We start from the raw sequence: 13,483 nt of genomic DNA on the forward strand, positions 1-13,483 counted from the left end.
GATCACCATCTGAAATAATATAATGTTGAAAGATTTCATACGGGACATGATGGATTTGTGGTTTGCCAAGTTTCTTATCGTGAAAGCGTGGGACTCGTAAGAAGATGACTCTTATTTATGCAGCTACCTGGACCCAAGAATGGGAAGAGATTAAACAGTGTTTTTTGGGACTAGAGACTAGAGCCTCTTTTGATGCTTTAGTTTTCAAGGAAGACCGTGATCTCGGAGATGAGTTTTATGACCTGGAATGAGTAGAGCTTTTCAAATCACGAATTTGGAATCTTTTTAATGAGTTTGGATTTTGGTTTCCCTTCTTGGTTGGCCATGGGTTGGAAATTTTGCTGATATTGGGAGACCCATGCAGAAGTTTGGTTGGTCTTGAAATGGGATGGCTAGAAAGCAGAAATAGCATGGAGGGAAGTGACGCCAAAATATGATGATTCTGATAATTATTTTCGTACTAGCAGTCTCCATTGTCATCTCCCATCTCACGAAAACAGAAATATGGCAACATTATCATTCGGACGCACGCAAACAGTTTTTTATGTGGATCAAATGATTTTCTAAATAAAAAAAAATAAAAATCTGATAAACAGGGAAGATTGTTGATTAATTTGCGACAAAATTTTAAAAGCAGGCTGTGTTTGGTCTGAGGATGTGGAAGAGGCAAATTAGCTCACTTAGTTGAAATTCCTTGGGGCAAGAAGTCTACATTTCTATTTTCCAGCCGAGCAAACATCTTTTGATTGAGATAATTGGATTGAAAGGAGAAAAGAATGGAGCCTTTGCTGAAAAAAGTCGCTCATGAGAAAAAGTTACTCAGCCCGGATGCGACTGAACAAGGATAGGATAAATGGGTCACCGTAGCCAAACGCATTAATGGCTTTGACAATTTTGACCTACTATTGGCTGTTTCCAATAAAGAGAGGATTACTCATGGAACCATGGAAGTCAGCCACAAACCAACCGATAAATAAGAGGAAAAGAAGAAACAGTTATGCTTAGGAGCGGAATAAAAATGGTTTTCCGCGCAATTCCTCGAAATTAAACACCGTAACGTTAAGGCAGCGGCCTCTCTCATGGGCGTGCTCTTGAAAGAATCCAGTGTTTGTACCAAAAAAAAAAAAGAATCCAGTGTTCAGAATCTGTGGTGGCTCGTAACCACCATATTTCTCAAAATGTTGGGGAAGGACTGCTGAAAATTAGAATTTAAACATTTGTATGTCCATATTTATGTATGTATATATGTATGCATGCATGCATATAAGATTCTCGAAGATGGGATGAAGCACCTAGTTCTTCATCTCTCCAAGTTCACCACTCAATCATTTCGACTGCTATAAATTATAATCTGCAGCATTTTCCTGTTTTCCACAATATTAGCGTGCAGCATTTCTAGGATGCACTTTTAATGCCATGCCATCTATAAAATTTATTATATCAGACGATTCAATCTGAGACTAAAAAGCCTTACATGCTGCAAGTCTAATAGCACAAGTCTTGGCTGCCACCAACACTGCAACATTAACTTCTCGTATGAAATAAAATAACATCATCATCATCACCACTATTTATTCATGGAAGCTACAAATGGACTCATTGCATTTTGTAAGAGAGGAATTAGAGCAAAGCACGCCAACAGTAGCACTGTAGAACATGCAATTATGGGTTGTTGCCGTTCTCGCAGTCCGTGCTGTTATTATTGTTCACATCCTCAGCTGCAGCATTACCACCATCTATGGCCAAAAAAGAGAACTAGTGTTTAGCAGGACCTTTTTAAAAAACATGAAAGAGAAAGAAGGGAAAAAGTTAGATTTAGTAATAAAACACTAACATATGCACTAATACCTTCAGTATCACTAGATGCATAGACTGAGCGGCGGGAACGAACTTGCTGTTGAGGTGTAGGCTAGTAGAAATGAAAGAATCAGTCATCAAAAAATTGTTCTGCATCATATGGATAGATGCATTGTCTATTTTTCATATACACACATACATACGTACATACATATATATATCAACAGAGTGCATGTGTACATTAAAAAAATGGTTGCTTGCTTCATGCGTGCACACCTCAAGGGGATGGAGGAAGTGTGGATCAAAAATATGATGCATTCACTGACAAATTTTGAAAGCATGTCATAGTACACATGAATGTCAAGCAGTATAAAAGGCCGCAAAACATTGATACCTGCAATTTAGGCCGAAGTGCCTCAAGGGGTCCTTTGGGCTTGTGAGGTTGCCCTCCTTGCTGTCAGAATCAAGCAAAGTAAATTTTCAGCTAAAAATAAACATTACAAGACCTAAAAAATTCATAGCTAGCAACAACCCAAGTCTAGACCTTTTTTTTTTTATAAAAAAAAGGTATAACTGCAAAGCTCAACACATACCTTTCCTAAAGCCCAGTCAGCAGAATCAAAGTAAGCACGTTCATGGTCCTGGAGAAATTAATTCTCTGTGATGTTATTCCTTAATAAATGTAAAAGAAAAGAAATTATGGGTTTCCTAACTTAATGCATATATATTATATGATGCAATAAATAGATGAATCTAAAGGAAAAGGGTTGTTACCTTCGATATGAGTGGTGGTTTTTTCGGTAACATCCCTCCATATTTCTTCTTTACTGCTTCCTCCTGCAAATAAGTAGTCACGTAATGACCCTATGGGTATAAGACTAAGACCTCACCGGACACAGCATAGCTCAAAGCATTTTATCAAGATGTCACAAAAACCCAGATATATACAAAAGCAATGCATGCAATGTATGTATCAAGTATCAGAGCCAACTTCCTAGAAGGTAATGGAGAAGAGCAAAAAAGCATAATGTCACCTCTTCTTGGGATGATGGCATGGCATTCTCTTCAGTTTGGTCCAAGATTAGAGGGCCCTCATCAGAAGCATCCTCATCAACCTTTTCTTTGACATTATTGTCTGCAGACAACTGCTCATTGGCTTCAGCAGCCTTCATGTCTGACATAGTGTGCTCAAATGTCCTTCAAAGACAGCTGTAATTGAAAATGTTTGACAGCATGTCTCGCAATTCTAAACTTAAGATAAACTGTTGATTTAATTCTAAAATAAGCAATTCTCTATAATATTTCAGGTGATTGACCACAAATGAATGCTTTGTAAACGGAAGGACATGTCTCTCAAGAAAAATAAAAAATATAAGAGATGTCTATAGAAATACAAAAGACTTGGATTTGAGCAAAAAGCAGGATGATTCAGAGCCATAGAACATAAGAAAGATTGTACAAGACATTTTTCAATCCTCCAGCAGCCTAATCATGCGCACAATCTTAATTATTATTGGTAATATGAAAACAAACTTCATATTCACAGAAAAGAATTGAAGAATAAAAATACATATAGGAAAGACTTATCAAGCTTAGGATGGATTTTTGGAATCTGTTGTTACTCACCTTCTATCGATGCTATCCATTGGTAGCTTTAATACAATCATGCAAACTTTTACTTGGTTCAACTAAAAATCATATCCATCATATGCATACCACCCAATTATCCGCTCTTTAGCGTCTAACATTCTGATCCACATAGAATAGTATATTTCCAGCACATTCTTCTAGCATTTCTTTGATGCAAGGTTCGCCGTATCGGTATCGGACCCCATACCAGTGCCACACTAGTAGTCTAGTACTGTGTCGGTACGGTATGATACGGTACAGAGTCTTTTTGGCATACTGAGTGTCGGTATGCCACCTGTACCAAGTACCAGTACCGAACCGGTATGGTACGGTATGCCCCGTACCGCCCCCAGCCCGGCACGGCGAACCATGCTTTGATGTATGGATGGACAATTCTATAACAGTCCAAAGACTCAACTCTACCTCACCACCATGGTCCTATTTGAATCAATGCATCTCTATCCCTCTACGTGGAAAGGCAAGGGAAACCACTTGTTCGGGGATCTTTTCCGCAACTCTAACCATATCCACAATTAATCCAAGCATTTAAGTCCAGCTAATTTCTGAAACCCGTAATCCCCATTCAACATTAACCACTTCAGCACTCTCATCAACCAACACTGTGATAAGCACCAAGGGACTTAACTAAAGAATATGTAAGAGGCATTAAAGGGGTGAACCTATTAATCTTATAATTTAAGGACCATATATATAAACCATTCTTAGATATTAAAAATTCTGAAATTACCTCATCCAATCTACAGCAGCTAATCTGAATTTCTCTATCTTGACATCCATCCTGGATAGTAATGCAATCTTACTGTATATTCTGGTCCCTTGTACTTTCATCTTATAGAATTATATTAAATTTTACTCCTTTGCCTTTAATCTGTGCTTCAAAGGTAATACGATTCACTATTTCAGGACTTCTAACCCATCTTCTTTGTCTAGACACTTACCATGTTGAGGAAATTGCAGAGGTCTGCTCACTGGTTGCATTAAGTTCAACATAGTATTGTAAAAAGCAGCGCTGTTGGCGCCTAGGCAGCAGCCTAAGCACTTTATTTGGCCAGGCTAAGCCCGCTTTTAAACCCATATCTTTAGGGCCTCTTTGGATAATCCTGTGCAATTTTGCAGGATCACAGGACCAAAGGCCAGGCCAAGCCTATATTCATAGAATTCCCGAGAATAGCTTCAGACTGGGCTGGCCCGAATCCCATCCTGCTGAGATCCTTTTTGTTTTTTTCCTCTCTGCAGGAATGGACTAGGAAAGGTCCGGTTAACATGAGCTGGGCCAGGCCTTATATTCTGGAATACTAGAAATCCTATTTTCAATCCCAAGGATCCAACAGGATTAACCAAACCCTTGAGAGTTTCTTTTAACATTTTATTTTCCTATATGAGCCCCATATAGGATATGTGGGATGGAGCAAAAGGCCTACCACCAAGCAAGTAGCAGCCATTTGAGCTGAGCAATGCCTACTAATAGGTAAAGTAGGAGCTACAAGTGGCAGTGGTGGCTGCAATGGCCAGCACTATTACCAGGTTTACATTTTTTTTCTCTGTCTTCTCCGACCAATCACATCTTCTTCTCATTCCTCTGATTTTTATTGATCTCTCCTACTCTTACCTCTTCTTCGTCTAGAATTTTTCAGCTTTTTTCTAATTTCTAATCCTTTTATTCTGCTTGCCTCCTCCTCCCTCATGGTAGGTTGTTGGCTATGAACCCGCAACCCATTGGCCGCTGATTCCTGCCCTCCTCCTCCTGCTTCTTGCTACATGCTTACCACCCAGTTGTGTTTTGCAGCCTGCTGGCTGCTGTAGTGGCAGCAATGCTGCTGTTGGTCTAGTTCTTCTAGAGGAATTTGATCTTTGGACTTTTTCAGCATGAAAATTAGGTTTCACAATGCCATATATGGTGAAAAAAGAGTCTATATATGATACACGCACATGCTTGTTTAGCATATAGTTAAGTATATGCACTATAGAAGCTTGGAGGACTTTCATATGTAGGCAGCTGCCAAAGCACCGTGCCCGCCTAGGCTACACAAGAGTTCCACCCGCCTGACCTCGCCTTGGCAATTACCTTGGTTCGACAACAACCATCCTATTCCTACCCATCATTGCCATCTAGGTTTCATGGACTGGACTGGCCCTCATTTGCCTGAAATTTCCTTAGCTAGGAATTTGACATGAAGTTGACCGCCAATCAAAAATATTGGCTCACTCTTTGCACGATATCTTTTTGACTTAAGAGCTGTCTTCATAGTTGATCCCCAAATTTTGAGAAGGCTTAAGTGAGGATGATGATGATTATGCCTAGAAGTGGAACCATCCTTTTGGCAACATACATGCATAAGGCATTTTTTTTATTTCCCAAATTTCTCGAATATTTACAGGAAGCAAAGAAGAGAGGGGTTGCATGAGATTTCTATTTTTTTCATTTCTTTCTTTTTTCGGAAATCAAAGCATATGGGTTCAACATGAATATATATATATCTCACAGGTCCATAACCAAACATGTAGATTTTATATTTCATACTTACTTTTTTGAGTCTTCTTTGTCCCTCAAGTACCAAGATCCTTCTTGCTAGAAAGTCCTCTAAAATCCTGTCCCATCATTTATCACCCAATAGATTATCCAACAATAACAAGAAGAAGAAAATAGATGAAGATGATACCATTTGGATGGACTTAAACTTTTGCTTAGCCAAGGTAGTAATTTTCTATTTTAGGTTCCTCAAAAACATCAAAGATGGGAATAATTGGCAAATGAGGATCTATAAAGCCAATCCCAAATAGTTGGAAAAAGGCTAGATGGTTAGGGTTTAGGTTCCACAATAGGATTATGCAATCAAATGAAGTCTGAAAACTAAACAAAAGCATTATACCAGATCAAGTGAGCCTTCAAGGAGAGTTAAAGCTCATGTTTGACCTAAAATTTAATACAAAAACTATCTGGACCAAATGGTTCACTCACAAAAGCACCCAGATTAAATAAATTGCCCTGCTTAAAGCAAACACCATCCCAGTCATTGTGGACAAAAGTTATTGTAGTAAAAATTGTTTAGCTCTATCAAGCAGAAAACACCGAGAAAGGTTTCCGTAAGTGGGAAAAAGCTAGATGCAAGGAAAGAAGGGGAAAGAACTAAGTTATGGGCATAAATTTACATCAAGATTAAATCAAAGTTCAGATAATATTTATGAAAAAGAGGTAGAAATGATAAGAATGTGAATTTTCATTCAGACAACAATCAAGGGGAGGAAGGTACTGCATGAAATCTACCAGATTACCACCATAGAAAACTATAACTTTTAATGGTAACAGATGCCCTTGGGCATTTGTTAAGAACAAGAAAAATGCTATGGGGCTTTGCTCAGTCACCCTGCCAATTTCTTATGCCATTGTGTCTCTAGAATGGAATGTCATGATTCAACCACCCTCTGCGAATCATGCTAGCCACTATAAATTGCACCAATCCCCTCATGCCATGTTAGCACAGGAAACTAATGGGTGCTGAACTAAGCCCCATAACATTACACTAAAAACAATGTCTCTGGTTTCTTAATAACATGTCAATATTCAATTACAGGTTTCAAATTTGACTTCCTAAGTCTTCTCCAGCAGCCTATGCTTCATTATATGAGTTACTAACGATCTTTAACTCCTAATATAAACAATTTTATAAATCTATCATTTATGTTTCAATCAAAATAAATATTGACAACTCATATGGTGACAAAAAAGAATTAGTGCAGTACACGGGTGGATTAGCAATTGAGACAGATCATGGGTTATTTTTGTGGAAGCAATTTAGGAAAAAAAATCAGTAGTTAATTTAGTAGAGGGAAATCATCTAAATTGATCCCTGGGGGCATCCTTTAATATTTCTTGCTTTCCAATGTTGTTGGAAACTTTGGCATATGAAATTTCCAGAAAGAAAAAATAATGGCCAAGTAAATTTAGCATGCCAAATAACCTAAACCATAACTCCCATGTCAGATCAAAGTATTAAATTACTGAATATATTTTCCTAAAAATATAGAATTACGGTCATAGAAATGTTAACTCATAACATAAAAAATTAAGATGAAAGAAAGGAAAAGGACAAATCAAAGATATTTTTCCTAAAACCTTTAACTTTGTGCAACCTTTCTATTCCTTAAGACTTCTCTACAAATAGCCAAGAAAATTTTCTGAAAGAACATGTTTAATTAAATACAAGAGCTATACCTAGCCATCTAGTATTCTAGTTGCACCAGCACTTGTGATTTGTGAAAATCTCAATGGTGATCACCAGCACAATGCTCTATTGCTGTATATTTAAGATCTAACAGTGGGGACCAACATTAAGCTCACTACCAATCAAATTATCAAATATTGCTGCCTATTGATTCACTAGCTCATATTAATGGGTTTTAATTCAACATTGGATGAAGATAATTAATCCATCTGATTAGAAATGCAAAATCCATTTTGCGATCCAAAAATGACAACACTTAACAATTGTAGCCCCTTCATGAACCATTTACTATGATGAATAATCTTTCAATAATCTCTTCATCCTCCATCATCAGATCCTTTTGAGTCTAGATTATTCTTTAGGCTCTTTGCACTTCTACCCTCATAGATTTACAATTTGATCCTGGTCACTACTTCTTTGTTAAATAAGATATTTCAGAACCATCCTTATTCAAATCTTTAGGCACAAGTTTGCAAAGAAACTACTAAAGCACAAGATTCATTCCTCAATTGATGCAAACTCTCCTTACTTTAAAAGTTATTATATTGCTGAGTGATTGCTTTAAAGAAAATTATCCATCTTTTGATCCACTGTATCAAATTTCACCTTAAGATGACAATATCAATACGGTTTTGATGCCAGCTGATGCACAACAGAAATGAGAGAACAGGGATTTTGATCAATTCTACGATCAAAGAAATCAATGATTACATGGACTCCACCATGTTATTAGGAAGCAATGGCCTTTTAAAGCCAACATAGCCAACCTATAAGATTCACAAATTTCCCCATTTAAAAAATCTATTCTGATCATGCGAATTTTTCTGCAACCATAGAACGTGGGACTCATTGCTTAATAATGATAAACGCAAAAAAAACACAAACCAAAACATTTCTTTTTCTTATAGATATATCTTTGAGTTCTAAACAACCAACTTGATCAAGTGTACGAATAATTGCAAGGTCGAGCACATAGTTACGAGTTGTAAAACAAGCCTATTGATCTAACTGATGGCCCATTAAATTTGCCAACCTCATTGATGGCTGCCAAAGAAACACCAAGTCACCAACAAAATGAATTAAAACTCTTGGCTGACATAATTATTATCTCATATTTGCAATCACACTAAACAAAAGAAATGTCCAGAATTTTGCAAAGGTTGTGCCCCATCCAGAGGGATCTGGACCACTAAGCACTGTAACCAACTAACCAAGTGACGTAACCCGATTTACCCCACCAATTGGTAATAGCTGCATCAATTTATTACTAAGAAATAAATAACATATAGATAGCTCGGAAGTCAATCTATTCTCGATTTCTTTAGATTTCCACGATACCGCATTCTCATATATCAGTTTGTGGAGATGCAACGAAAAGAAAAAAACCAATAAATTTAACCTGAAATTGAGCACATGGATGAACAAATCCCTTGAGATCCACATATTCACTAAAAATAACAGAAAACCCATGTAAGAATCATAAGGATTTCCCATTAAATCTATCAAGAAACATGTTTTCCTTTACGAGATAGCATCAAAGATTCCAAACTTACTCTTAAAATCGTTAACAGAAACCTCGAACAACTCGTGATGGGATGAAGGGCTTTCTCTTAAATAAAACAAATCAAAAAATAATAAAGAATTTAACCACCGCCAGATGGCATGGACACAACCTATGAAGCCCGAATCAAGCAAGAAATCAGCATAAACGCCGACGAAAACGACAAGAAGAGCAGATTTTACCTCCGGTGAGGAAGAATCGGCCTACAAAGGATCGGAGAGAGAGAGAGGGCAAAGGGGGAAGAGAGTGTAGGGGATGGACGAAGAAGCTGGGAGATCTTTTATCGTTTTTCCCGTTTATTTTTCCCAATATAGCGTAACCCGCGCGGGTCTCCAAGATCCCTCACCGATAAGATCCAGAAATAAATAATAGAAAGTTTATACACAAACAGCGCTGGCGACGCTAACGCAAACATAACGTGCCGAGCACGTGGGCTGCCGATGGAAAGAGAACCGCCACTCGATTGATGGTTGTGATCACGCCAGCTGGTTGGATCTTCGGATTAAAATTATTTGCCAGGCGATTTCTGTTTCGGGGTTGTTTAGATTTTTTTTATTGAATTGGGCTGAAAATTTTATACAATCCGTGAATTGGATTAGTAAAACTAGTAACCTCATTGACTAAATATTGGATTAAACTTATTTTCATAAAATATTTAAAATAGCTTTAGAGTGGACTGATCCGAATATTGTAAGGAGAAAAAAAAATCTATTTCTCCTTATAGGATTCAGGTCGATCTTCTCTAAATTATTTTTTGATATTTTATCTAACTTAGTTTGTAGTATATGATCTTACTGGTTATACTAGCTAAGTTTACAAATTCTATAGAATTTTCAACCCAATTCTTTAGAAAAATGCAAACATGATCTTCATAATTTTTTTTCTTTTTTTTGGGTGGTAGTTTCTTGTGTTAATATGAACAATGTTTTCTTAATCAATAACCTAGACAAATCATAGCAAGTGCACCAAAGCAATCAAATTCACCACTTTCTGCAAGTTAATAGAATTTAAACCCATTTTGTTTATGAAATTGGTAAATGCACTGCTATTGTTGGGCATTTCTTTTATCTTTCTCCAATGGTGTATGGTTAAAGTAACTAGATATTATGATGTATTCTAAAAAAAAATGATGTTAATGTTTGGGAGTTTTTGTATTAGGCTGCGCCTTAGAGGCAGGTGTTGATTGGGACCCATAATGCAAGAGCGCTACACAAGAGTTTGTAATATGAAATGATGTGCAATATGAAAAATTGCATGAGCACTATTATTTTTGTGGCTTATCCTGCTAGGTATGCTCCTATTATGAAAATAGGGCTCTAAACCCCTTCATATGAATTTATCTGCTAAGGAAACATTTCGAAGCATGTAAAGATGAATGGAGGTATCGCATTTACAATTTTGAGAGACAACAATTAATGAAATCTCGAATGAGTTTTTGTAAAATAAAAGGTGTTAAATTTTGATTTCTCAAAAGTATGTTAAATTGAGTTGAGTCATTCAACAATTGAACAGTTGTTATGCATAGTTGTTCAGCCATGAACCTTGTTTAGATCTATCTTTTTAATAATCCAATATGTAAGTATTGATGCCGATATTCAAATAGTCGATGTGGATCATCTCCGTCGATCTACAAAATAGCAACAAGTCAAAGGACTCGCCAAATTTGACTTCGATTTAATCCTCCGATACTTAAGTTAGAGAAAGATTTTGATAATGGTGTGGGAAAAGAAAACGAATGAGAGTTTTAGTATATTAGTAACATGGGATTTCGAGTCTATATATAGCCATGGGATTCGGAATCTTCTAATCGGATGGTGTTGTAATCATCCAAAATTATGTCCTAACCATCTTAAGATTCAATGTAATAATCCTGGATCATGCTATAAATGTGGCATAACCATTTAGGACCATTATGGTAATATTTATCTTTCGGTATGATAAGAGTGGGCTCTTCCATAAAAGCGGTGAGCTGCCATCCATAGTGAGAGGACTCAAGTCAGTCTGGAATGGATGCCAAGCTGAATAGCTATCTGTCCGAGCTACAGGACTCTGCACCGACAATGTGTGACCTCGAAGGTTAGTTGCTTTTAATCTGTTTGGTTGAGTTTTTGGATAGATCGAGTTAGACTTGGTTTAATGATGAAGAGTGTCACATCGGCTTTGAGTTGGATATATCTAATTATATTATCAAGTTCATTTTCTGCCATACCAATAAGGAAAAAAAAAGAAGAGATCTCCTAAATCGAAATATCTTCAACTTTAAGCCAAAACATTATAAAAGAAAAAACAGGTCCAAGTTTTGGTGTGATAGGAGATGGATAACATTCCTTGCTTTTGTTGAACCTCATTTCAAACTGCCATTATAATTATCTTGTGTCTCAATCATTTGCATGACTCAAGCATCTAGTGTCGATTTTTTTTATTATTATTATTTCACGCAGCAATATAACCATGGCAGTGATATTTATGTCCATCTACTTTGCTAAGTTGCTAAGCTGCTTCTTCATAAATCCTGCGCTAATTTTTTATGTATTGCAGAACGAGGTTATTAAATATTACGTTTGCAATTTCATATTCTCAAGTCTTGCATCTTTAAAGCAACGTTTTCTAGGTGATTCTCCCCCATCTCTTTTTTTTTCAGTTTACACATGTGTACTTTTTTTAATCATAGTTTTAAATGCTAACTTTCTTAGTTATGCATCTCCATAAACTACTCTTATATGTTTCGCCCCTTTTTATTGCTAGGTATTTCGAAACATTTCCCACTGGTAGCTATTAGATATTCTATAAGATAAATCAATCAAATGATGTTTAATTTTTGTTGAGAGAAAGATGGGCAAAAGCACCATACAAGAACTTTAATTTTTTTCCTGTGTTTTCATTCTGACACACAATAAATCTAAAGAAACATGAAGAATCACATCTTAACATTTGTTGCCATCTATTTTGCTATAGAATACCAATAAAATTTTGGTTGAACACGTTTAAAAAGAATAGGGTCATGAAGTGGGAGAAACTGAGTATTAGTTTGTATGGCATCTTTAACAAATGTCATGAAAAATATAACACACATAGTCAATACATGTAGAAGTCTAATTAACAAACTTGTAAAGGGTCCATGAATTGCCCTGCTGATGCCAATGAAAGCTCACTGTTGGTTAAGTCAGTTCTACTCAATCACAATCCTTGATTCGATTAGATCTGATGCATCTATATATATATATAAGCATGTTTGTTTAGGCAAGTGTTATGAAAAATTTCTATGTGACACATGCAAGCTCACATGAGATGGTTAAACTTCCAAGTTACCACTACTATTACTTTCCACCCCTATATATGATCTCACAAATATAAGAGGATGCTTTTGGTGATAAACACCCAAAACTTCATCCTCTTCCAAGAGTATTTGTCTTGGACATGAATAGACTAAAAGTTAGATTTTCCAGTCCAGGTGGGGATGCGTGGTCACTCTTCTTGTTATCTATGGTACAAAGATCTGAGAAACAAAATTGGGGGCTTTTTTTTATAAATAAATTTTTACATACTTTGTATTATTTTTTCTCACCATATTTTGCAAGTCACTTCCATATCCTTGTCCTTTAAAGTTTGATGTTATGGATGTTCATAGATAGCTTAGGATGTAATCTTGACATACCTTAAAGCTCAAGCATGTTAGGCAAGTATCTTGGACATAAAATTCCTAAGGACTTTTGATTATTTGTGGTCACACTGCACAAAAAAAGTTGAAATATACTTTCTAGCTAGCTTGCTCCTTTGTCTTCTAGTTCTTCATTTCTTTATGACCTTTCTATATACCTTTCACCCAATAGTTTTCCCAATGTAACGCATGGAGGTTATGATCTGTCTACCCCTCTTGATACAAAGAAGCAACATTAATAATTGGATTTATGATAGACGACAAACTACTACCTAACCATCCAACTATATATTACTTGTCTATATATCTTAACAAAATAAAATCCCTCAATTAAAAGGAATCAACAACCTTTAAGAGCACCTAATACACAAATATTTTTTTTTTTGTTATTTCAGGAGATGACCCGCAAATAAATTTCTGATTATTGTGTCGATCCATGATTGATATATGATTAGGTATAACTTGGCTGAGTTCCAAACTAGGCTTTACACACCATAAGGGGTAGGTAGTTCATACCTCCAGCAAAAATTAGGTCCATGAAACGCGTCGGAGACTTCAAAGTTCAAAGCTTTGTTTTAGTTTTTTGATACAACA

At 36.3% G+C, this 13,483-nt stretch overlaps 1 protein-coding gene across 4 annotated transcripts; it reads right to left on the reverse strand.

Moving 5' to 3' along the window:
• Positions 1-1,399: 1,399 nt before the first annotated feature.
• LOC103712692 lies at positions 1,400-9,604 on the reverse strand. Of its 4 annotated transcripts, XM_008799281.4 has the most exons (9): positions 9,414-9,602; positions 9,224-9,279; positions 9,070-9,118; positions 2,832-3,006; positions 2,572-2,634; positions 2,391-2,438; positions 2,192-2,251; positions 1,849-1,909; positions 1,400-1,736 (listed from the first exon to the last, which is right to left on the reverse strand). In XM_008799281.4, the coding sequence occupies exons 4-9, from the start codon at positions 2,976-2,978 to the stop codon at positions 1,663-1,665; spliced, it is 453 nt and encodes a 150-aa protein (XP_008797503.1). In that variant the 5' UTR covers positions 2,979-3,006; positions 9,070-9,118; positions 9,224-9,279; positions 9,414-9,602; the 3' UTR covers positions 1,400-1,662. The 4 variants fall into 4 exon arrangements, with proteins under 4 accessions (XP_008797503.1, XP_008797504.1, XP_008797505.1 ...); XM_008799282.4 differs by lacking the exon at positions 9,224-9,279 and having other exon boundaries at positions 9,414-9,604; XM_008799283.4 differs by lacking the exons at positions 9,070-9,118; positions 9,224-9,279 and adding an exon at positions 5,973-6,036.
• Positions 9,605-13,483: the final 3,879 nt, after the last annotated feature.

This window comes from Phoenix dactylifera, chromosome 4 (assembly GCF_009389715.1).
Source record: "Phoenix dactylifera cultivar Barhee BC4 chromosome 4, palm_55x_up_171113_PBpolish2nd_filt_p, whole genome shotgun sequence".
NCBI classification, from domain to species: Eukaryota; Viridiplantae; Streptophyta; class Magnoliopsida; order Arecales; family Arecaceae; genus Phoenix; species Phoenix dactylifera.